The 26531-nt window shown below is 46.6% G+C and overlaps 1 protein-coding gene across 3 annotated transcripts in view; it reads right to left on the minus strand.

The window, feature by feature from the left end:
• Positions 1-616: 616 nt before the first annotated feature.
• The window catches only part of plppr2a (phospholipid phosphatase related 2a), a 41124-nt gene continuing 15209 nt past the window's right edge, over positions 617-26531 (minus strand). For 2 of the 3 annotated variants that reach the window (XM_068021399.1, XM_068021398.1), the window contains exons 3-8: positions 20048-20236; positions 16155-16278; positions 12329-12579; positions 10251-10427; positions 6315-6433; positions 617-4276 (exon numbers count right to left, since the gene is read on the minus strand). In XM_068021399.1, coding sequence (XP_067877500.1) covers positions 4171-4276; positions 6315-6433; positions 10251-10427; positions 12329-12579; positions 16155-16278; positions 20048-20236 — 966 coding nt within the window. In that variant the 3' untranslated portion in view covers positions 617-4170. Of the gene's footprint in view, positions 4277-6298; positions 6434-10250; positions 10428-12328; positions 12580-16154; positions 16279-20047; positions 20237-26531 lie in introns of all 3 variants that reach the window. The other variant, XM_068021400.1, reaches the window with a different exon arrangement.

Here is a 26531-nt window from a genome sequence, read left to right on the forward strand (position 1 = left end):
CCCATCAACCTGCAGGTCTTTGGCTGTGGGAGGAAACCGGAGCCCCGGAGAAAACCCACGCAGACACAGGGAGAACTTGCAAACTCCGCACAAGCAGTCCCCAGAATTGAACCCGGGTCCCTGGAGCTGTGAGGCTGTGGTGCTAACCACTGCGCCACGTTACGACAATGCCTACACTGCAAGAATACTCCACTGGCTTTGGGATGTCTTCAGATTGTGAAAGCATTTTTTTCTTTTTTCCTCACAAACACTGTTGAAAATTTGCTTCTCACACTTACACACATTTAGTCAAAGCCAACATATGCATTTTCAAGGGCCCGCACAGGCACATCAAGCTGAATGTACCCCTTCTGTGCTATAATTCTATGATTCTAAACAGAATTAATGTTTCAGGTCATTGACTTTACGCCAGAACTGTCAAAAAGGTAGAAATGTAACAGGTTCTATGATTCGGTACATTCACATATTTCCCATTCCACACTCTCTCACAGTCTCACTCACCCATTCATGTACTTCCGTGCACTAACTTTGTATAGTTTTGGTTTGGATACAATCATTAAAATGATTGTGCCAGATGATGATGAATTTCATTGTAATGACATTACTACATTTAATCCAATCACACACCAAGAGGTGTTTCTGAAAAGGTATTCTAACATTTAATCAAAAGTCATATTGTGAACAGGACAGACAGCTGTCAATTATTGAACCCCAAAGTGGATTAATTCATTCCTGAGAAACACTTCAGAATAATACTTCCCTCAATATGTTTCCAGGATCACCACCCTGTTCAGTGTCGACTATGGTGCACAGAGCAACTAACCAATGGAATACATAACCTAGAACATCTTGTTATTCACAACCTCTGCCCAGTCAGCTTATCTTACAGGGAGATTGCTCTGCCCTTTTATAAATGAAAGATTAGAGCAAAATTCCTTTATTTATTTTGAAAAACATTTCCCCTAAACTAAGATTGGACATAAATAGCCAGATTGGAAAGTCATTCTGGCCATTGAATGTGTTCCTTCTGCTGAGGCTGCAAATGGTCAGCTCCACATCAGAGTCTCCCCAAATTATTTAGACTTCTGAAAGAGGAAAAGCATCCAAAGGAAAACACTCGAGAAACTCCTCAACTTCTTCTGATGGAAGTGGATCAAGGTTCTAGGCTTTAGGTCGAATATCATAATCTTCATTATGCAGCCCAATAATCAGCACCTGAGAGATTACACCTGTGATCTCATACTGCCCCACACAGAATATCTTTGGCATCTATATGAGGGTGGAACTTTGCCTCAGACCTCTGGGTTCTGCTACATTGTATGTAGACAGGCCAACCAGGGGCGATGCCACATTGGATTTGGTACTGGGTAATGAACCCGGCCAGGTGTTAGATTTAGATGTAGGTGAGCACTTTGGTGATAGTGATCACAATTCGGTTAGGTTTACCTTAGCGATGGGCAGGGACAGGTATATACCGCAGGGCAAGAATTATAGCTGGGGGAAAGGAAATTATGATGCGAGTAGGCAAGATTTAGGATGCGTAGGATGGGGAAGGAAACTGCAGGGGATGGGCACAATCGAAATGTGGAGCTTATTCAAGGAGCAGCTACTGCGTGTCCTTGATAAGTATGTACCTGTCAGGCAGGGAGGAAGTTGTCGAGCGAGGGAGCCGTGGTTTACTAAAGAAGTTGAAGCGCTTATCAAGAGGAAGAAGAAGGCTTATGTTAGGATGAGACGTGAAGGCTCAGTTAGGGTGCTTGAGAGTTACAAGCTAGCCAGGAAGGATCTAAAGGGAGAGCTAAGAAGAGCAAGGAGAGGACACGAGAAGTCATTGGCAGATAGGATCAAGGAAAACCCTAAGGCTTTCTATAGGTATATCAGGAATAAAAGAATGACTAGAGTTAGATTAGGGCCAATCAAGGATAGTAGTGGGAAGTTGTGTGTGGAATCAGAGGAGATAGGGGAAGCGTTAAATGAATATTTTTCGTCAGTATTTACAGTAGAGAAAGAAAATGTTGTCGAGGAGAATACTGAGATTCAGACTACTAGGCTAGATGGGATTGAGGTTCACAAGGAGGAGGTGTTAGCAATTTTGGAAAGTGTGAAAATAGATAAGTCCCCTGGGCCAGATGGGATTTATCCTAGGATTCTCTGGGAAGCCAGGGAGGAGATTGCAGAGCCTTTGTCCTTGATCTTTATGTCGTCATTGTCGACAGGAATAGTGCCGGAAGGCTGGAGGATAGCAAATGTTGTCCCCTTGTTCAAGAAGGGGAGTAGAGACAGCCCTGGTAATTATAGACCTGTGAGCCTTACTTCGGTTGTGGGTAAAATGTTGGAAAAAGTTATAAGAGACAGGATTTATAATCATCTTGAAAAGAATAAGTTCATTAGCGATAGTCAGCACGGTTTTGTGAAGGGTAGGTCGTGCCTCACAAACCTTATTGAATTTTTCGAGAAGGTGACCAAACAGGTGGATGTGGTGTATATGGATTTCAGTAAGGCGTTTGATAAGGTTCCCCACGGTAGGCTATTGCAGAAAATACGGAAGTATGGGGTTGAAGGTGATTTAGAGCTTTGGATCAGAAATTGGCTAGCTGAAAGAAGACAGAGGGTGGTGGTTGATGGCAAACGTTCATCCTGGAGTTTAGTTACTAGTGGTGTACCGCAAGGATCTGTTTTGGGGCCACTGCTGTTTGTCATTTTTATAAATGACCTGGAAGAGGGTGTAGAAGGGTGGGTTAGTAAATTTGCGGATGACACCAAGGTCGGTGGAGTTGTGGATAGTGCCGAAGGATGTTGTAGGGTACAGAGGGACATAGATAGGCTGCAGAGCTGGGCTGAGAGATGGCAAATGGAGTTTAATGCGGAAAAGTGTGAGGTGATTCACTTTGGAAGGAGTAACAGGAATGCAGAGTACTGGGCTAATGGGAAGATTCTTGGTAGTGTAGATGAACAGAGAGATCTTGGTGTCCAGGTACATAAATCCCTGACAGTTGCTACCCAGGTTAATAGGGCTGTTAAGAAGGCATATGGTGTGTTAGCTTTTATTAGTAGGGGGATCGAGTTTCGGAGCCACGAGGTCGTGCTGCAGCTGTACAAAACTCTGGTGCGGCCGCACCTGGAGTATTGCGTGCAGTTCTGGTCACCACATTATAGGAAGGATGTGGAAGCTTTGGAAAGGGTGCAGAGGAGATTTACTAGGATGTTGCCTTGTATGGAGGGAAGGTCTTACGAGGAAAGGCTGAGGGACTTGAGGTTGTTTTCGTTGGAGAGGAGGAGGAGAGGTGACTTAATAGAGACATATAAGATAATCAGAGGGTTAGATAGGGTGGATAGTGAGAGTCTTTTTCCTCGGATGGTGATGGCAAACACGAGGGGACATAGCTTTAAGTTGAGGGGTGATAGATATAGGACAGATGTTAGAGGTAGTTTCTTTACTCAGAGAGTAGTAGGGGTGTGGAACGCCCTGCCTGCAACAGTAGTAGACTCGCCAACTTTAAGTGCATTTAAGTGGTCATTGGATAGACATATGGATGAAAATGGAATAGTGTAGGTCAGATGGTTTCACAGGTCGGCGCAACATCGAGGGCCGAAGGGCCTGTACTGCGCTGTAATGTTCTACTTCTACTTCTACTAACTGCTCCCCACTTGATGCTTTGCTTTTTCCCTGTGTTTACTCACATTACTCAGAAGATGAAATAAACTGCAGAGTCCCTGATGATGCAGATTATACACTGTTTGCTGGAAGGACTGGGATGTGGAGGTACAGAAAACTTCTCCAATAAAACAATCCCAGCAGCAGAGACTCTCCGCTACTGGATTCAGGTCTGTCACAAATGAGCCACAATAACTAGTTTGAATTTTTCATTTAACCCACTGCAGGTTTGGAAGCATCGACACTGATTGAGCTGCTGGTCAACTGGTAGCAGCAGAGTTATTGGGGTTTGTAACTGCCCCTAGAAATGGAACTTCCTACACAGAATTTGGTGATATGCCCAAAGAGCTGAGCATGGGGTGCGGGGTGGGGGGGGAGACCGAAAAAAACAGATGATATTACAGGAAAATGTTCCTACTAGTTTGACAATCACAAGACTCAGTTCTAAGGCAGTGAGACCACTGCTCTGTGAAGATGGATCATGCAAAGCGCCACACACATTGAGCTGCTCTAACTCAGACTTCACTCATCACTGATCGGGTGGTGATCAGCACATCTGGTGTTGAAGGGAAGAAGCAGGATGGTCGTTCATGTACCTTCTGAGAATGCAGCTGGACGATTCTGGAAAAAGAAGGGTTCAGATTGAAATTGTGCTTGAGATAGTCGAGGTCTCAGTCAAAGTGTAACACAGCAAAAGCACATAGGGTTGATCAGATTCACAGCAGGCACTCGGACGAAGTCCAGCTCATGTATTTCTGGCCTGTGTACCTCTCTATCTGTGTCGGTGTATTTATTTATCGGTATCCTCATGTCTGATTGGATCCACAATATAGCAGTTAATCTCACCTCAGTTTGTCCCTGACATTTGACCTGCAACACATAACAGCTGTTGCTATGAAATGCAGGCAGGACAAATGCATGCATTGGGCAGGAGTTGAATGCTTGGGCTCAGACATGAGGTGTACGTATGGTTTGGTTTAGTTTAGTTTAGAGATACAGCACTGAAACAGGCCCTTCGGCCCACCGAGCCTGTGCCGACCATCGACCACCCATTTATACTAATCCTACACTAATCCCATATTCCTACCACATCCCCACCTATCCCTATATTTCCCTACCACCTACCTATACTAGGGGCAATTTATAATAGCCAATTTACCTACCAACCTGCAAGTCTTTTGGCTTGTGGGAGGAAACCGGAGCACCCGGAGAAAACCCACACAGACACAGGGAGAACTTGCAAACTCCACACAGGCAGTAGCCAGAATTGAACCCTGCTCGCTGGAGCTGTGAGGCTGCGATGCTAACCACTGTGCCACTGTGCTGCCCAAACCCAACCAGATAAGCACCAAATACTGGCCTCACCCACTGAACTCACAGGTGTTCTGGAGTTCTTCAGAGTCATGCAGAACCCCACCTACCAAGAATGAGGCATATTAATTTTCTCATACGAACATTGATTTTAAACATTTGCTGGAGTGAAGAAAGGACTTGTTAAAAAATATCACCAGACACTTGGCTGGAAGGATATTTGCAAACTAATAGGTCGTGCTTGTGGAGACAAAGGACTATTCCCTGGTCCACTTAACCCACAATGGACTTTGATCATCAGACATTGAAGGTGAGGCAGCTCACATTCCAGGATGACTGCTAAGATGGTAGAATCCACAAACAGAAGTGGTCAAACCAGCTAGTCACATGACTAACCTGCTGGGCAACCTGGTTTTTTTTAAATTGTGCCACACAGAAAGACTCAGCAGGCAGATTGGAACTGGAACCTGGAGCAAGAAAGCCTCTCTCTCTCTTGCTTTCTCCCAAGCCACCAGACCCACGGAAGACACATAAACCTCAAGAGAGAAAAGACTCCGACCTCGAAACAAGTTGAAGTGTGCACTGGGCCCCAACGAATTTGCAAGTCTGACCGGCAACCAAAGACTTCACAGCAAACTCAAAGGACAGTAAAATAAAAACCCATCTATTGCCTTAAACTTTTCCCCTTTATGCTTTTTTATTTTTCTGTCTCTATCTGTGCGTGTTTATTGCGTATGTGTGCTAGTGTGGTGGCGCCGCATATTCTTAGTCGGAAACCGGATTAGAGTTTAAGATTAATAAACTTCTACCTTTCTTGTTTAAAATCTAAGAAAACCTGTCTGAATTGATTTCTTTGCCCTACAATTGGAAAGCGGAGAACAAGGATTCACTAAGAGGGAGCTAAAATACAGTGTTTTAAAAAATTAAACCCTGTTACAGTTAAACCAGGCAAAGGCTGAGAGGGAACCCCTAGACCCCTCCTTCCTGGTCGTAACAAGAGCCTCAGTGTAGCGAGTTCAGTGAGTAAAATATGTTTTAGTGGACAAAGTAGGTAAAAAGTAGTTAAGCACTTTTGAAGTGTTTAATATTTCAGGAATTAGAGGATGATGAGATCATTTCTTTATTGGAGATAAATGTTTAATTCTTTCAGCCTAGTTTGGTGCAATGCTCATTCTCACTTCCTAAAGAGTACAAGGATCATTGAGCTGAATAGTCTGCAATTTTGCCACATTTCTCTTCCACAGCTTAGTGGATGGAGGGAGAGCAGTTGAAGAGACGAGGCTGCTTCTCAGCTGTCACTCTGCAGTTTTCTTTTGGGTCACGACCTCTTACCTGAACAACACTTAACTTTTCTAGTGGACTTTCCACGCAAGGGAGTGCAAGCATCACACAGACCGGTTTCGGCACACTCCGCGCTCTCTTACACATGGGACTCGGGCCCTTAAAATTATGGACAACACAGCACACCTGCAAGAAATTATTGGAGAGTCTTAGGACTTATACTTTGTTCCCAATGAAAATATAGTTCTCTTTAAATACGATGTATGTAAAAGAGAACCATTTAGAACTCTTCTGGTGAATTATCAGAGCAGTTCAACAGGGAATAATCCTTATCCTGCTGAGCAACAACTCTGTACAGTGACATAGTGAGAAATCCTTATCCTGCTGAGTAACAACTCTGTACAGTTACATAGTGAGAAATCCTTACCCTGCTGAGTAACAACTCTGTACAGTTACATAGTGAGAAATCCTTACCCTGCTGAGTAACGATTCTGTACAGTTACATAGTGTGAAATCCTTACCCTGCTGAGTAACAACTCTGTACAGTTACACAGTGAGAAATCCATACCCTGCTGAGTAACAATTCTGTACAGTTACATAGTGAGAAATCCTTATCCTGCTGAGTAACAACTCTGTACAGTGACATAGTGAGAAATCCTTACCCTGCTGAGTAACAACTCTGTACAGTTACATAGTGAGAAATCCTTACCCTGCTGAGTAACGATTCTGTACAGTTACATAGTGAGAAATCCTTACCCTGCTGAGTAACGATTCTGTACAGTTACATAGTGAGAAATCCTTACCCTGCTGAGTAACAATTCTGTACAGTGACATAGTGAGAAATCCTTACCCTGCTGAGTAACGATTCTGTACAGTTACATAGTGAGAAATCCTTACCCTGCTGAGTAACGATTCTGTACAGTTACATAGTGTGAAATCATTACCCTGCTGAGTAACAACTCTGTACAGTTACACAGTGAGAAATCCTTATCCTGCTGAGTAACAATTCTGTACAGTGACATAGTGAGAAATCCTTACCCTGCTGAGTAACAACTCTGTACAGTTACATAGTGAGAAATCCTTACCCTGCTGAGTAACAATTCTGTACAGTGACATAGTGAGAAATCCTTACCCTGCTGAGTAACAACTCTGTACAGTTACATAGTGAGAAATCCTTACCCTGCTGAGTAACAATTCTGTACAGTTACATAGTGAGAAATCCTTACCCTGCTGAGTAACAATTCTGTACAGTTACATAGTGAGAAATCCTTACCCTGCTGAGTAACAACTCTGTACAGTGACATAGTGAGAAATCCTTACCCTGCTGAGTAACAACTCTGTACAGTTACATAGTGAGAAATCCTTACCCTGCTGAGTAACGATTCTGTCCAGTTACATAGTGAGAAATCCTTACCCTGCTGAGTAACAATTCTGTACAGTTACATAGTGAGAAATCCTTATCCTGCTGAGTAACAATTCTGTACAGTGACATAGTGAGAAATCCTTATCCTGCTGAGTAACAATTCTGTACAGTTACATAGTGAGAAATCCTTATCCTGCTGAGTAACAACTCTGTACAGTGATATAGTGAGAAATCCTTATCCTGCTGAGTAACAACTCATCAGATCATTGACCTGAAACGTTAACTCTGCTTATCTCTCCACAGATGCTGCCTGACTTGCTGAGTATTTCCAGCACTTTCTGTTTTTATTTCAGGTTTACAGCATCCGCAGTATTTTGCTTTTATTTAAGAATTGTTAATGTCTGCATAATGTCTGGAAGGAACTTAAGCAAGAAGTTAGGAGGGCTAAAAGGGGTCATGAAAAGTCATTGGCAAACAGGATTAAGGAAAATCCCAAGCCTTTTTATACATATATAAAGAGCAAGAGGGTAACCAGGGAAAGGGTTGGCCCACTCAAGGACAGAGATGGGAATCTATGCGTGGAGCCAGAGAAAATGGCGAGGTGCTAAATGAGTACTTTGCATCAGTATTCACCAAGGAGAAGGACTTGGTGAATGATGAGCCTAGGGAAGGGAGTGCAGATAGTCTCAGTCATCTCATTATCAAAAAGGAGGAGGTGTTGGGTGTCTTGCAAAGCATTAAGGTAGATAAGTCCCCAGGGCCTGATGGGATCTACCCGAGAATACTGAGGGAGGCAAGGGAAGAAATTGCTGGGGCCTTGACAGAAATCTTTGCATCCTCATTGGCGACAGGTGAGGACCCAGAGGACTGGAGAATAGCCAATGTTGTTCCTTTGTTTAAGAAGGGTGGCAAGGATAATCCAGGAAATTATAGGCCGGTGAGCCTTACGTCAGTGGTAGGGAAACTATTAGAGAGGATTATTCGGGACAGGATTTACTCCCATTTGGAAACAAACGAACTTATTAGCGAGAGACAGCATGGTTTTGTGAAGGGGAGGTCATGTCTTACTAATTTGATTGAGTTTTTTGAGGAAGTGACGAAGATGATTGATGAGGGAAGGGCGGTGGATGTTGTCTATATGGACTTTAGTAAAGCCTTTGACAAGGTCCCGCATGGCAGACTGGTGCAAAAGGTGAAGTCACATGGGATCAGAGGGGAGCTGGCAAGATGGATACAGAACTGGCTCGGTCACAGAAGACAGAGGGTAACAGTGGATGGGTACTTTTCTGAATGGAGGGATGTGACTAGTGGTGTTCCGCAGGGATCAGTGCTGGGACCTTTGCTGTTTGCAGTATATATAAATGATTTGGAGGAAAATGTAGCTGGTCTGATTAGTAAGTTTGCGGACGACACAAAGTTTGGTGGAGTTGCGGATAGTGATGAGGATTGTCAGAGGATACAGCAGGATATAGATCGGTTGGAGACTTGGGTGGAGAAATGGCAGATGGAGTTTAATCCAGACAAATGTGAGGTAATGCATTTTGGAAGGTCTAATGCAGGTCGGAGGTATACAGTAAATGGCAGAACCCTTAGGAGTATTGACAGGCAGAGAGATCTGGGCGTACAGGTCCACAGGTCACTGAAAGTGGCAACGCAGGTGGATAAGGTAGTCAAGAAGGCATACGGCATGCTTGCCTTCATTGGTCGTGGCATAGAGTATAAAAATTGGCAAATCGTGTTGCAGCTGTGCAGAACCTTAGTTAGGCCACACTTAGAATATTGCGTACAATTCTGGTCGCCACACTACCAGAAGGACGTGGAGACTTTGGAGAGGGCACAGAGGAGGTTTACCAGGATGTTGCCTGGTCTGGAGGGCATTAGCTATGAGGAGAGGTTGGAAAAACTCGGATTGTTTTCACTGGAACGACGGAGGTGGAGGGGCGACATGATAGAGGTTTACAAAGTTATGAGCGGCATGGACAGAGTGGATAGTCAGAAGCTTTTTCCCAGGGTGGAAGAGTCAGTTGCTAGGGGACATAGGTTTAAGGTGCGAGGGGCAAAGTTTAGAGGGGATGTGCGAGGCAAGTTTTTTTTACACAGAGGGTGGTGAGTGCCTGGAACTTGCTGCCAGGGGAGGTGGTGGAAGCAGATACGATAGCGATGTTTAAGAGACATCTTGACAAATATATGAATAGGAAGGGAATAGAGGGATATGGGCCCCGGAAGTGCAGAAGGTGTTAGTTTCAGCAGGCATCAAGATCGGTGCAGGCTTGGAGGGCCGAATGGCCTGTTCCTGTGCAGTACTGTTCTTTGTTGCTCAACCCTGTAGCCTTGAACATATTTTCATTTATTCACAACCTTTTCTCTTCTATGTCATTTACTGATTTTTTGGGGGGATTCCCAGGTGTTCTCATTCTACTAACAAAAAACACTCAGAATCAGCTCTGAGCATGTCTGAAATGTCTGGACCCAGAAGGCTTGTGATTTTAACTGAATCTTCAGAAAAAACGCTGAATTGAGGTCGGTCTGTATTGGCATTGCTCACTCTTCTCAACCCAATCGCCAGTCAATATGGGTTGTATCTCTACTCTCCCAAGACCTATTCCATTTTCTATGAGATTCTTGCCTGCTGCCACTCACCAGAAACACAGCAACTGCTCCACCAGTGAGGAATCCCACAAGAACATCCGTCCAATGGTTCCGATACTCGGAGACTCGCACCACACCCGTTAAAAACGTGAGGCACAGGAGCGTCAGACATAGCACAGGCTTGGTGAGCCGTGTCCCCTTGGCTTGGAACATGATTGTAACATACATCTGGGAATAAAAACAAGCTGACACTCACACATCAGGGTCTACAAAATGAATCAGGTACAGAGAATGATCAACAAAATAATTTTCTCTAAATTTTAAACACAATTTTCCATACAAGTATCTGCAATTTACATCTGGGTTATTCGAAGCCAAAGACTGACTGTATCTCACACCTGCTGCTACAGTGAATATTTTGGATATCTGTTTTCTGAGGCTCCTCTCTTTTGCTTGTCACAGTTTCTGATCAGTTATTAAGAGTACAATAGCTGCTTACTGCCTCAGGGACCAGCTTGTGACTTTTATTTTCTAATTTCCTTCCTTTTTAAAAGCTTAACAAGCCAACTGGTCACCACATTTCTCAGTCAGTTTTCTCAAGAAATGTGTGTCATTGTCTCTTGAACCCATTCTCACCAGGATCTTCAGTTTCCTTGCACGGTAATTTATTCCTCACTTGATTGGTTACAGCCCATTTCACTGTTCACTACAAGTTCACTAGTGTACAAGTTGAACTTGCTCTGTGGGATGGTGGGGCTGCACATCTATTGCCTCAAATAATGAGTGTCAACAGGATTTTTAACACTGGCGACATCATAGTCAAGCTTCACCCATCATTCACTCAGTCTCACACATACTGTCACACACACTGTCACACACAAACACCTCGACACACACACACACACACCGTCACACACAGCGTAATACACATACCGTCATACACACACACCGTCACATACACACACACACACCGTCACACACACACCGTCACATACACACACACATACCGACACACGCACACAGTCACATACACACTGACCGTCTCTCACACACACAGACACCGACACACAGACACACAGACACACACACTGTCACACACACGCCACACACACATACTGCGTCTCATGCACACCGACACACACATACCGACACACACACACAGTCACACTCCAGTGATCAAGAGTAAGAATCCTGGTTGACTTGTTCTATCACAAGGGGACTGAATCCTATGCCTCACTGGAGGAAATGAGCTCACAGTGCAGACTGCTAGTCAAACCCAGCATATTCAATTATTTGGAGCCACTGGTCCATTTTTGATCTGTGTCTCTGATATCTGCTGTCATGCTGTGTCTGCAATCATGTTCAGGGTTGTATACACTGATGTCAGTGACTGTTTCCTTCAAACATTTCTCATTGCATGAATATTCTTCAGCTTGTGCCTGTTCATTTACTGTGCACAGTCTCATTCTGCAGACGGTCTGTTAATTTACTTTAAACCATGAGAAATAGGAGCAGGGGTAGACCATTTGGCCCCTTGAGCCTGCTGCTCCATTCAATAAGATCATGGCTGATCTGAATGTGGCTTCCACTTTCCTGCCTGCCCCCCCACCCGTGCCCTGCAGATTCCTTGACTCGCTTGTAGATCCTGCTGGGTGTCTGGAGCCATTTCCTGCACCTTCTCCTTCACCACACAGCACATCCCTGACAATCACTTCTCCAGCTCCTGGTTCTCCTCTTTCCCCTTACCGAGCTTCCTGCTCCTCAGATTTTCCTGTAGCCTGTTATCCACTGTTAGGGCCTTTAGCTCAAGGGATGCTTGGAGTCTGGGCCTCACTATCACTGTGCTGAGGGATTGGACCCATCAGAATCTGCTGCTCTCTCTAAAGTACATGACGCTGGATTGCACTGAGCTGTTGGAGCCTCTGACACTAACACAGAAATTCTCTGTCAGGAGCAGAGTCACACCCTTTGTGTGGCCCATGAGGCCAATGCTGCCGGATGAGACATACAGGGCACACTTGTACATTCGTAGTCACTAACAGTCAGAGAATTACTAAAATGCATAAAAGTTTATTCCTCAGTGAAATGTGTATTTGCAGCAGTGGCCGTGTGCTGTGTGTTTCACTTACCATTGTGTACATGGCAGCATACATACTAAGAGCAGCATCCTTGGAAGGAAATGCTCGTCTCGCATTGGACACGAGGTTGGGGCTTCCTGTGCAGGCATCCTGTGAGTTGATGAACTGGGTGGATAACCTGCAGCCCAGAGCAGTATAGTTTGGTTGACAGACTGTTAGGAAATGTGGTGTTGGGCTCCCCATCACAACTTGTCCCGCATTTACAAATATGTCAGTTGCAAAAAGACCAAAAGTATAAACCCCTAGAAAAGAAAAGGCAACTCAGAACTGAAAGAAAAATGCAAATCGAATTAGTAGCTTGTCTCACTCAATATCCAATCTCTACCATTTACTTAAATCTTTTCCCCTCTCAGTTTCTGTTTTTTATCCTGCAGCTGCCAAATCTGGGATTAGGAATCCCCCCGCTCCCCTTCCCCAGGCCTGGAATCAGGGATCCCCCCAGGCTAGGGATCAGGGCTCCTCCGCTGCAGGCCTGGGATCAGGGATCATCAGTCCCCCACCAGGCCTGGGATGAGGGATCACCCCTCCTCAGGCTTGGGAGGAGGGCTTCTCCCCTGTAACCCTCTTCCCCCAGACCTGGGTCAGGGTTCCTCCCAGGCTCAGGCCTCTCCCACCAGTCTCAGGTGGAGGCAGTGATGAATGGTTTTATGGCACATCTTTGAGTCCCATTTTGTGTTTCATCAGAAGTTGCAGCCATTAATTGCCATTATTCTAAAACATTAGAAAGCTCAAATGGATTTTGAATTTGTATTGATTTGAACAACAGAAATTAGGTACTTAAAATTAGACTGAAAAAAGGCATTTATTTATATAGCACCTGTCACAAACACAGGACATCTCAAAGCACTTTACAGGCAATGAATTACTATTGTGAATTGTAGTTACTGTTGTAATGTCGGAAATGCGGCAGCCAGTTTGTGCACAGCAAGATCCCACAAACAGCAGTGAGATATTAACTAGATAGTCTGTTTTCGTGATATTGATTGAGGGATAAATATTGGCCAGGACACCAGGGAGACATCCCCTGCTCTTATTCAAAACACTGCTGTGGGATCTTTTACATCCACCCGAGCAAGCAGATGGGACCTCGGTTTAAGTTTCATCCGAAAGACAGCATCTCCAAAAGTGCAGCACTCCCTCAGTACTGCACTGGAATGTCAGCTTTGAATTTTGTATTCAAGTCCTGGAGTGGGGCTTAAACCCACAACCTTGTGGCTCAGAGGCATGAGTGAGTGCTACACTCATTTCTAAATGTGGGGAAACCAACACTGGGTATTAATCCCACTACCAATAGGAACACAGGAACAGGAGACCATTCAGCCCTTTGAGCCTGCTGCACAGAAAGAGGTGGAGGAGGAGGATGAGGCAATTCAGCTCTTCAAGCCTGTTCTACTATTTAAATTAGATCATGGCTCATTTCTAACCTAACTCCATTTACCCGCCATGATTCCATAACCCTTGATACCATTGCCAAACAAAGACCTATCAATCTCAGTTTTGAAATTTTAACTTGACCCCCAGCCTCAGTAGTTTTCGAGGAGAAAGTTCCAGATTTCCACTACCGTTTATGTGAAGAAATGCTTCCTGACATCACCCCTTAATGGCCTAGCTCCAATTTTAAGGTTATGCCCCCTTGTCCTGGACTCCCCCAGCAGAGGAATTAGTTTCTCTCCATTTACCCATTGTTCATCTTGAATAATTAACTAACTTTAGAAAAATGAAGAAAAAGGGAACAAATGAGCTTGTTTGTGTAAGGTGCAGTTTCACTTTCTATTCATCAGCCCCAGGCACATATTTCAGGGCCTTCACCTCTATCTGTGCTCCCAGAAAACATGACTTTCACTCACAAGATTGATCTTTAGAAGGATGTCGATGTATCTGCGGACAAGGCGCCACTGATCGCCTGCGGACAGGGCGCCAGTGCCAGTCTCTACTGAGGGCGCCAGTGTCAGTTTGTACTGAGGGCACCAGTGTCAGTCTGTGGAGAGGAAGCCAGTGTCAGTCTGTACCGAGGGCACCAGTGTCAGTCTCTACCGAGGGCACCAGTGTCAGTCTCTACCGAGGGCACCAGTGTCAGTTTGTGGAGAGGAAGCCAGTGTCAGTTTGTACCGAGGGCGCCAGCGTCAGTCTGTGGAGAGGAAGCCAGTGTCAGTCTGTGGAGAGGGCACCAGTGTTAGTCTGTGGACAGGAAGCCAGTGTCAGTTTGTACTGAGGGCACTAGTGTCAGTCTGTGGAGAGGAAGCCAGTGTCAGTTTGTACTGAGGGCACTAGTGTCAGTCTGTGGAGAGGAAGCCAGTGTCAGTCTCTACCGAGGGCACCAGTGTCAGTCTGTGGAGAGGAAGCCAGTGTCAGTTTGTACTGAGGGCACTAGTGTCAGTCTGTGGAGAGGAAGCCAGTGTCAGTCTGTACCGAGGGCACCAGTGTCAGTCTGTGGAGAGGAAGCCAGTGTCAGTCTGTACCGAGGGCACCAGTGTCAGTCTGTGGAGAGGAAGCCAGTGTCAGTCTGTACCGAGGGCACCAGTGTTAGTCTGTGGAGAGGAAGCCAGTGTCAGTCTCTACCGAGGGCACCAGTGTCAGTCTGTGGAGAGGAAGCCAGTGTCAGTTTATACTGAGGGCACTAGTGTCAGTCTGTGGAGAGGAAGCCAGTGTCAGTCTGTACCGAGGGCACCAGTGTCAGTCTGTGGAGAGGAAGCCAGTGTCAGTCTGTACCGAGGGCACCAGTGTTAGTCTGTGGAGAGGAAGCCAGTGTCAGTCTCTACCGAGGGCACCAGTGTCAGTCTGTGGAGAGGAAGCCAGTGTCAGTCTCTACCGAGGGCACCAGTGTCAGTCTGTGGAGAGGAAGCCAGTGTCAGTCTGTACCGAGGGCACCAGTGTCAGTCTGTGGAGAGGAAGCCAGTGTCAGTCTGTACCGAGGGCACCAGTGTTAGTCTGTGGAGAGGAAGCCAGTGTCAGTCTCTACCGAGGGCACCAGTGTCAGTCTGTGGAGAGGAAGCCAGTGTCAGTTTGTACCGAGGGCGCCAGCGTCAGTCTGTGGAGAGGAAGCCAGTGTCAGTCTGTACCGAGGTCACCAGTGTCAGTCTGTGGAGAGGAAGCCAGTGTCAGTCTGTACCGAGGGCGCCAGTGTCAGTTTGTACCGAGGGCGCCAGCGTCAGTTTGTACCGAGGGCGCCAGCGTCAGTCTGTGGAGAGGAAGCCAGTGTCAGTCTCTACCGAGGGCACCAGTGTCAGTTTGTACTGAGGGGACCAATGTCAGTCTGTGGAGAGGAGACCAGTGTCAGTTTGTGGAGAGGAAGCCAGTGTCAGTTTGTACCGAGGGCACCAGTGTCAGTCTGTGGAGAGGAAGCCAGTGTCAGTTTGTACCGAGGGCGCCAGCGTCAGTCTGTGGAGAGGAAGCCAGTGTCAGTCTGTACCGAGGGCACCAGTGTCAGTCTGTGGAGAGGAAGCCAGTGTCAGTCTGTGGAGAGGGCGCCAGTGTCAGTTTGTACCGAGGGCGCCAGCGTCAGTCTGTGGAGAGGAAGCCAGTGTCAGTCTGTGGAGAGGAAGCCAGTGTCAGTCTGTGGAGAGGAAGCCAGTGTCAGTCTGTGGAGAGGAAGCCAGTGTCAGTCTCTACCGAGGGCACCAGTGTCAGTTTGTACTGAGGGGACCAATGTCGGTCTGTGGAGAGGAGACCAGTGTCAGTCTGTGGAGAGGGTGAACCAGGGAAACACAATTAAATCAGCAGACATCTCAAGGATTTCCCTCTCTATAGATAGCTATTAGTCTATAACCAGTGAGTTACACTTTCAATGAAAACAGGAAAGAACATAAGTCAGACAGACCTAAAAACCTTATGACTCTGCGAAGCAGTGGATTCAGAGAGCAGCAATCTGCAGTGACAATTGTTCTCTCCTGACGCACAAACTCTGCTTGAAAGACAAATGCAGCCAATTCGCCCACAATAATCTATAAAACAAAAGGTGAAAGCCATTTGCTGCCCTAATCAGAAAATTTACTGACTGAGTATTTCCCAATTTTGTGTTCTTTCTCCCAGCTCATTTCGAAATCATGTTGAAGTAAGAACTGGACGGCCAGTGTCCAGCTTAGAGGCAAAATCAGACTCGTCAGGATCTGCATACATATTGGGCAAAAGGGAGAATCAATTATCATGTGGTGTGATACAACTCAGATAAGTCACAGCAAAAGCTCACTTTCTATACCATAAACATCGGGTAAAAGGGAATGATTCACTTCTGGTCTGTACCACAAGGCCGGCTGATTGTCAGCATTAGCTTTAGAAGCAAACAATTTACCAGACAGTAGTCAATTAAAATAACTTTACACGGAGTGAAGAAGCTGACTTGAAGCCTTATGAGAAGAACTAGTTGACAGTATCAGTAACTCCGGTCCCCTCACACCGTCACTAACAGTAACTCTGGTCCCCTCACACCATCACGATCAGTAACTCTGGTCCCCTCACACAGTCAGTATCAGTAACTCTGGTCCCCTCACACCATCAGTATCAGTAACTCTGGTCCCCTCACACCGTCACGATCAGTAACTCTGGTCCCCTCACACCGTCACTAACAGTAACTCTGGTCCCCTCACACCATCAGTATCAGTAACTCTGGTCCCCTCACACCGTCACTAACAGTAACTCTGGTCCCCTCACACCATCAGTATCAGTAACTCTCGTCCCCTCACACCGTCACTAACAGTAACTCTGGTCCCCTCACACCATCACTAACAGTAACTCTGGTCCCCTCACACCGTCAGTATCAGTAACTCTGGTCCCCTCACACCGTCAGTATCAGTAACTCTGGTCCCCTCAAACCATCAGTATCAGTAACTCTGGTCCCCTCAAACCATCAGTATCAGTAACTCTGGTCCCCTCACACCATCAGTATCAGTAACTCTGGTCCCCTCACACCGTCACTATCAGTAACTCTGGTCCCCTCACACCGTCACTATCAGTAACTCTGGTCACCTCACACCATCAGTATCAGTAACTCTGGTCCCCTCACACCGTCACTATCAGTAACTCTGGTCACCTCACACCATCAGTATCAGTAACTCTGGTCCCCTCACACCATCAGTATCAGTAACTCTGGTCCCCTCACACCGTCACGATCAGTAACTCTGGTCTCCTCACACCGTCAGTATCAGTAACTCTGGTCCCCTCACACCGTCACGAACAGTCACTCTGCTCCCCTCACACTGTCACTATCAGTAACTCTGGTCCCCTCACACCGTCACGATCAGTAACACTGGTCCCCTCACACCGTCACGATCAGTAACTCTGGTCCCCTCACACCGTCACGATCAGTAACTCCGGTCCACTCACACCGTCAGTATCAGTAACTCTGGTCCCCTCACACCATCAGTATCAGTAACTCTGGTCCCCTCACACCGTCACGATCAGTAACTCTGGTCTCCTCACACCGTCAGTATCAGTAACTCTGGTCCCCTCACACCGTCACGAACAGTCACTCTGCTCCCCTCACACTGTCACTATCAGTAACTCTGGTCCCCTCACACCGTCACGATCAGTAACACTGGTCCCCTCACACCGTCACGATCAGTAACTCTGGTCCCCTCACACCGTCACGATCAGTAACTCCGGTCCACTCACACCGTCAGTATCAGTAACTCTGGTCCCCTCACACCATCAGTATCAGTAACTCTGGTCCCCTCACACCATCAGTATCAGTAACTCTGGTCCCCTCACACCGTCACTAACAGTAACTCTGGTCCCCTCACACCATCAGTATCAGTAACTCTGGTCCCCTCACACCGTCACTATCAGTAACTCTGGTCCCCTCACACCGTGACTATCAGTAACTCTGGTCCCCTCACACCGTCACTATCAGTAACTCTGGTCCCCTCACACCGTCACTATCAGTAACTCTGGACCCCTCACACCGTCACTATCAGTAACTCTGGTCCCCTCACATCGTCACTATCAGTAACTCTGGTCCCCTCACACCGTCACTATCAGTAACTCTGGTCCCCTCACACCGTCAGTTTCAGTAACTCTGGACCCCTCACACCGTCAGTATCAGTAACTCTGGTCCCCTCACACCGTCAGTATCAGTAACTCTGGTCCCCTCACACCGTCAGTTTCAGTAACTCTGGTCCCCTCACACCGTCAGTATCAGTAACTCTGGTCCCGTCACACCGTCAGTATCAGTAACTCTGGTTCCCTCACACCGTCAGTATCAGTAACTCTGGACTCCTCACACCGTCAGTATCAGTAACTCTGGTCCCCTCACACCGTCAGTATCAGTAACTCTGGTTCCCTCACACCGTCAGTATCAGTAACTCTGGACTCCTCACACCGTCACTATCAGTAACAGTGGTTCCCTCACACCGTAACTATCAGTAACAGTGGTTCCCTCACACCGTCACTATCAGTAACTCTGGACCCCTCACACCGTCAGTATCAGTAACAGTGGTTCCCTCACACCGTCACTATCAGTAACAGTGGTTCCCTCACACCGTCACTATCAGTAACTCTGGTCCCCTCACACCGTCAGTTTCAGTAACTCTGAACCCCTCACACCGTCAGTATCAGCAACAGTGGTTCCCTCACACCGTCGCTATCAGTAACTCTGGTCCCCTCACACCGTCAGTTTCAGTAACTCAGTTCCCCTCACACCGTCACTATCAGTAACTCTGGTCCCCTCACACCGTCACTATCAGTAACTCTGGTCCCCTCACACCGTCAGTTTCAGTAACTCTGTTCCCCTCACACCGTCACTATCAGTAACTCTGGTCCCCTCACACCGTCAGTTTCAGTAACTCTGTTCCCCTCACACCGTCACTATCAGTAACTCTGGACCCCTCACACCGTCACTATCAGTAACAGTGGTTCCCTCACACCGTCAGTTTCAGTAACTCTGTTCCCCTCACACCGTCACTATCAGTAACTCTGGTCCCCTCACACCGTCACTATCAGTAACTCTGGACCCCTCACACCGTCACTATCAGTAACTCTGGTCCCCTCACACCGTCAGTTTCAGTAACTCTGAACCCCTCACACCGTCAGTATCAGCAACAGTGGTTCCCTCACACCGTCACTATCAGTAACTCTGGTCCCCTCACACCGTCAGTATCAGTAACTCTGGTCCCCTCACACCGTCACTATCAGTAACTCTGGTCCCCTCACACCGTCACTATCAGTAACTCTGGTCCCCTCACACCGTCAGTTTCAGTAACTCTGTTCCCCTCACACCGTCACTATCAGTAACTCTGGTCCCCTCACACCGTCAGTTTCAGTAACTCTGTTCCCCTCACACCGTCACTATCAGTAACTCTGGACCCCTCACACCGTCACTATCAGTAACAGTGGTTCCCTCACACCGTCAGTTTCAGTAACTCTGTTCCCCTCACACCGTCACTATCAGTAACTCTGGTCCCCTCACACCGTCACTATCAGTAACTCTGGACCCCTCACACCGTCACTATCAGTAACTCTGGTCCCCTCACACCGTCAGTTTCAGTAACTCTGAACCCCTCACACCGTCAGTATCAGTAACTCCGGTTCCCTCACACCGTCACTATCAGTAACTGTCAGGATCATTTTGTTCTTCGCTAAGAAACCGAGACCAATGTACCAATAAAAGAATAAAACTCAGCTAGATTTGAAATTCTCTCTCAGGTGCAGAATTCACTGAATAAATCAAAATATTATCTGGGTGTGTGCAATAAATATGGTGATCAAAGTGATTCTTACTGTTGTCATTGGAACAGCAGAAGCTAAGGACTGAAGCAGGACTGGGGGCAGCACACTGGTCTCCTCTGGCCCCGGGTACGGTTTCATGTAAGCACTGTCGAAGCAGAAAAAACCTTGCGAGTGCACAGTGAAGGTGTCCGTGTATTCAAAGTAGTAGGCGAGCAGCATTGTCCCAACCATAATCATCAGCTGTAAATACAACACAGTCTGAGAATGTGAGGGGTACAGAAAGTGGCGGGGGGGGGGGGGGGGGGAGGAAAGAGAGAGAGATAGAAAGGCACTTGGACGAAAATAGAGCAAACAGAAAAGACAGAACAAGAGAAAATAAAGCCCAAAATTGAGAGCTGAAAGGTAAAATAAAGAGAAAACCAGAAATAAGAGATGGAGAAATAGATAGAAAACTGATAAGGAGGGAGAGAGAAAAACAGAGACAAAAAAACACAATGAAGGAAAACAGAAAGAGAGAGAAAATGAAACGGGAGACAGAGAAGGAAAGAGAGTAATAAAGGAAAATATCAATGAGACAGAGAGGAAAAAAAAGAGGCCAAGAGCAAGAAAGACAAAGAGAGACAGAAAGAGAAAGAAAACAGTGAAAAATTGAGGTTACACAAAGGAAGAGATGGAGAGAAATACATACAAATAACAGAGCAAAGGAGTGGAAGAAAAGAGCAAGCGACACAATAAGAGAGTCAAAGAAAGGATAAAGACAAAGAATAGACAGACAATTAGATAATTTTAATCCCCAGGGCATGGGAGGTTAATTTTTTTTTTAAATGGGCCAAGGGCCCATTTCGGGTTTTAACAAAGGCGGTTAACCAAATGCTCTCATGATGAGGGTCAGAACTTATAATATTTTAAGAAGGCTGCCTACCTCTATTTAAAATAATATTTTTAAACCCACAGAGCCTTGGCTTCCTGTGTCTTGGACAACCTGGCAACTGAAGGGAGGCATGAATCATAAAATTATAGAAACTTACAGCACAGAAAGAGGTCATTTGGCCCATTTTTCAAAGAGCCAGCACTAGAATGAGCAGTTGTGTTTAGTCCATATCCCCATTTTATGTCTGTAACCCTGGATCTTCCCTCTCCTCAAGTACCTGCCCAACTAAAATTATTTATGAAATCAGTTTCCACCACCTTTTCAGGTAGAACATTCTAGATTCCAGCAACTGAGTGAGAAAATTTCTCCTCCTCTCCTCTCCAGGGCCAGAATTGTATGCCCCCCACCCCCCCACACCCTGCAACCAGGTGCGGGCTGGGAGGCCTGAGGTGGGGCTGTAAAATCAGGTGGGATGGCGGGGTTGGCGTACCCATTGCCTACCTGCCCCTGCTGGAACTTACCAGTGGTGGGGGAGGTGGCAGGCCTCTTGCCTGCCCTTAGGCTAATTGGCCATGTAAGGCCTCTTCCCACTATCACTGGCATGTTACCAGTGCACTTCGCCACCTGGGAGGTACCCAGTAATACCTTGCAGCCTCCTTGCGGGCTGGGTGGGGGAGGGGCGAGTGCCCTCCTGATCGGGCTCCCTGTGCCCCATGGTGGGGGCCCCCCAGTGGCATGGGCCACCCCCACTGAAACATCCTCCTGCCCTCTCGATTGATCAACACCCCCGGCATGACCGGGGCCTGGCTGATTGGCCCTGGCATGCCCCAACCCCTCTTACCTGCTTCCGAGACAGGTGTCCATGGTGCCTCTTCGCACTGGGTACAGTCCCAGCAGTGGCCACTGCTCCCAGTGGTGCTGCTGGGACTGAAGAGCTGCTGACCCTCTGATTGGCTGGCAGCTCTTGGAGGTGGGTCATCCAGCCTCAGAGGGGTGGAAGGCACAACTGCAGGCAGCTAATTGCCTGAGCCACACAAAATGCGGTCATAGCTTCCAGAGCCGGCCGAGGCGGGCTTGCCTCTGGGGAAACCACCTCCTCGTGAAATTCCAGCCTAGATCTTTTTCCCAATGATTTCATCTCTATGACCTCTAGTTATTCGCTCACTCACCAGAGGGAATATCTAATCCATCAAAACCTCCCATCATTTTGAAAATCTCTATCAGGTCACCTCTTAACCTTCTCTGATCCAAGCAGAACAGTTCTAACTTGTTCAACCTCTCCTCCTAACTGAAGTCCTTCATCCCTGGTAAACCTCCTCTGTCCCCTTTCTAAGGCTTTTATAGCTTTCCTGAAGTGTGGTGCCCGGAATTGTCCACAATGCTCCAGCTGAGGCCTGACAAGTGATTTATAAATTCCCAACAGGATCTCTTTGCTCTATATTCGGGTTGGTTAGCATCCTTCCATCTACGAAAGATGACGAACAGGCAGCAAACAATCCATTTAGGTGGGGTGTCTTCTTTTGGTGCACCTTTGTAGATGGCTGTGAAAACCAATCCTTGAGAGGCAGGTTATGCTTCAGTTATACAGGGCATTGGTGAGACCATATCTGGAGTAGTGGTTAGCACCGCAGCCTCACAGCTCCAGGGACCCAGGTTCAATTCTGGGTACTGCCTGTGCGGAGTTTGCAAGTTCTCCCTGTGTCTGCGTGGGTTTCCTCCGGGTGCTCCGGTTTCCTCCCACATGCCAAAGACTTGCAGGTTGATAGGTTAATTGGCCATTATAAATTGCCTCTAGTATAGGTAGGTGGTAGGGAAATATATAGGTGGGGATGTGGTAGGAATATGGGATTAGTGTAGGATTAGTATAAATGGGTGGTTGATGGTCGGCACAGACTCGGTGGGCCGAAGGGCTTGTTTCAGTGCTGTATCTCTAAACTAAAAAACTAAACAGTACTGGTCTCCGTACTTAAAGAAGGATGTTAATGCCTTGGAAGCAGTTCAGAGAAGGTTTACTAGACTAATACCTGGAATGGACGGGTTGTCTTATGAGGAAAGGTTGGACAGGCTAGGCTTGTATCTGCTGGAGTTTAGAAGAGTAAGAGACAACTTGATTGAAACATATAAGATTCTGTGGGATCTTGACAGGGTGGATGTGGAAAGGATGTTTCCCCTTGTGGGAGAATCTAGAACTGTTTAAAAATAAGGGGTCGCCCATTTAAGACAGAGATGAGGAGAAATTTTTTCTCTCAGAGGGTCGTGAGTCTTTGCAACTCTCTTCCTCAAAAGGCAGTGGAAGCAGAGTCTTTGAATATTTTTAAGGCAGATGTATAGAGATTCTTGATAAGCAAGGGGGTGAAAGGTTATTGGGGTAGGTGCAAGTGTGGAGTTGAGGTTACAATCAAATCAGCCATGATCTTATTGAACGGCGGAGCAGGCTCGAGGGGCCGAGTGGCCTACTCCTGCTTCTAATTCGTATGTATGTTCGTATGTATATACAAGTGCTGTACGTGAAACTGCCAAGTGAGTTGTTGTTTTGGATGTTGGTGCCTGTTGCCATGCTGCTCTAGCAACTGGTCATCGTGGTAGTGCTCACCAGTCCACAGGATGTGTCACCATTACCCTCTTTCACCAGCTAGAGACTCCCAGGTGCGATAGTCGACATTTAGGTCCTGCATGTCATGCTTGCAAGCATCTTTGAAGCGAAGCTTGGTGACTTACTGGTTGTCTGGCCCCGGCTACCTCACCATTCAGAAGGTCCTTGGGTATGTGACCGTCTTCCATCCTGTGGACGTGTCCGATCCACTGAAGCCGCCTCCGTTTGATTAGTGCCAACACAATTGGGAGATCTGCCTTTGAGAGGACTGCCACATTTCTGATATTGTCCTGTCAGGATATATCCATAATGCGCCACAGGCAGCAAAGATGGAAATTATTGAGCTTCTTTTCCTGGTTATATGCTCTGTCTTTAGTTATAAGCCCAAATTACCCATAGAGTCATTTACAGCACAGAAGGAGGCCATTCAGCCCATCAGGTATATGCTGGCTGTCCCGATAGCATCCAATCAGTCCCATTCCCCTGCTTTAAACTCACAGCCCTGCAAGTATACTTCCTTCAAGTGCCTATCCAATTTCATTTTGAAATCCTTGATCGTCCCTGCTTCCACCACCCTCATAGGCAGCGAGTTCCGGGTCATTACCACTCACTGCGAAAAAAGTTCTTCCTCACATTCCCCTGCATCTCTTGCCCAAAACCTTAAATCTGTGTCCCCTAGTCCTTGTACCATCAGCTAATGGGAACAGTTCTTCCTTGTCTACCTTATCTAAACACATCATAATCTTGTACACCTCTATCAGATCTCCCCTCAATCTCCTTTGCTCCAAGGAGAACAACCCCAGCTTCTTCAGCTTAACCTTGTCGCTAAAATCCCTCATCCCTGGAACCATTCTGGTAAATCTCCTCTGCACCCTCACAGAAGTGTGGTGACCAGAACTAGATACAATAATCTAGTTGTTACCTAACCAGAGCTTTATAAATGTTCAGTATAACTTTCCTGCTTTTATACTCAATGCCTCTATTTATGAAGCCCAAGCTCCCATATTCTTTGCTAACCACTCTCTCAATATGTCCTGCCACCTTCAAAGATCGATGCACATGCACCCCCAGGTCTCTCTGTCCTTGCACACTCTTTCGAAATGTGTAATTAAGTCTATATTGCCTTCCCTAACCCTTCTGCCAAAATGAATCACCTCAAACCTCCTTGTATTAGATTCCATTTGCCACTTGTTTGCTCATTCTGCTCGCCTATCTATGTCCTGTTGCAGTCAATTTGTATCATCCTCACTGCCTGCCATACCTCCATGTTTGGTATCATCAGTAAATTTTGAAATGTTACTCTGTATTCCAATATCCAAGTCATTTAAATATATCTATCAAAAAAGCAGAGGTCCCAGCACTGACCCTTGGGGAACACTACTGTCTCCCATCCCTCAGTCTGAAAAACTATTTACTGCAACTCATTGTTTTCTATCCTTAAACAAATTTTTTTAACCAAGCTGACACTGTCCCTCCAATTCCATGAGCCTCAATTTTGTCAACCAGCCTTTAATGTGGTACTTTGTCATAACCCATAAGCTTTTTTTTAATAAACCATCTTCACTTATCGTGGCACTTTTAAGGATTTATGTATATAGACACGAAGGTCTCTATGCTCATCTACACTTTTCAAAATCGTGTCATTTATAGTATACTGTCTTTCCTGATTAGTCCTCCCAAACTGCATCACTTCACACTTCTCTGCATTGAATACCATTTGCCATGTTTCCACCAATTTCACCATCCTGTCTATGTTATCCTGAAACCTAGAAGCACCCTCATCACAATCGATTACTTCACCAAATTCCGTATCAACTGTAAACTTTTAATGCTGCTCCTTACACCAAAGTCTAGGTAAAGGATAAAAATGGAAAAGAGTAATGGACCCAACACTGACCTTTGGAGAACACCACTGAACCACATTCCAGTTAGGAAAATCATCCATCAACCACCACCCTCTCCTCCTTTCCCCCACAACCCCCTCTCTCTCCCCTTCCCTCTCTCTCTCTCTCACCACCCCCTGTCCCTCTCTCAGAGAGAGGGGTCAGAAAAAACGGGGAGAGAGGAAAGTGAGGGGAGAGAAAGGAGGCAGAGAAAGAAGCGCTGAGGACAGAGAGAGAGGGAAAGGGGGGTTGAGAGGGGTAGAGAGATGGCGGGGACAGAGAGGGAGGCAAGCGAGGGAAAGGAGAGGAGAGGGAAGCAAGGAAAGGGAAGGCGAGAGAGGGTGAGAGGGGTAAATGGGAGACAGATGGAGAGGGGGAGAAAGAGAGAAAGGGGAGAGGGGGAGAGCGCGAGTGCAGTAGTGAGGGAGAGGGAGGTGGGAGAGAGAACGGAGAGAGAGGGAGAGAATAGGACAGAAAGGGAGAGTGAGCATATGAACGTACGAATTAGGATTAAGAGTAGGCCACTTGGCCCTTTGAGCCTGCTCTGCCATTCAATAAGATCAAGACTGATCTGATTGTAACCTCAACTCCACATTCTTTCCTACCCCCAACAACCTTTCAACCCCTTGCTTAACAAGAATCTATCGACGTCTGCCTTAAAAATATTCAAAGACTCTGCTTCCACCGCCTTTTGAGGAAGAGAGTTGCAAAGACTTGCAACCCTCTGAGGGAAAAAAATTCTCCTCATCTCTGTCTTAAATGGGTGACTCCTTATTTTTAAACAGTGACCCCTAGTTCAAGATCCTCCCACAAGAGGAAACATCCTTCCCACATCCACCCTGTCAAGACCCCTCAGGATCTTATATGTTTCAATCAAGTCGCCTCTTACTCTTCTAAACTCCAGCGGATACAAGCCTAGCCTGTCCAATCTTTCCTCATAAGACAAACCACCCATTCCAGGTATTAGTCTAGTAAACCTTCTCTGAACTGCCTCCAATGCATTTACATCCTTCCATAAATAAGGAGACCAGTACTGTACACAGTACTCCAGAGGTGGTCTCAAAATTGCCCTGTATAAAAGGGAGAGAGAGGGATGGGGGGGGGGGGGGGGAGGAAAGAAAGGAAGGAGAGAGGGAGAAAGGGTGGGGGAAGAGAGAAAGGGTGGGGGGGGGGAAGAGAGAAAGGGGG

This window comes from Heterodontus francisci, chromosome 43 (assembly GCF_036365525.1).
Source record: "Heterodontus francisci isolate sHetFra1 chromosome 43, sHetFra1.hap1, whole genome shotgun sequence".
Taxonomy (NCBI): Eukaryota; Metazoa; Chordata; class Chondrichthyes; order Heterodontiformes; family Heterodontidae; genus Heterodontus; species Heterodontus francisci.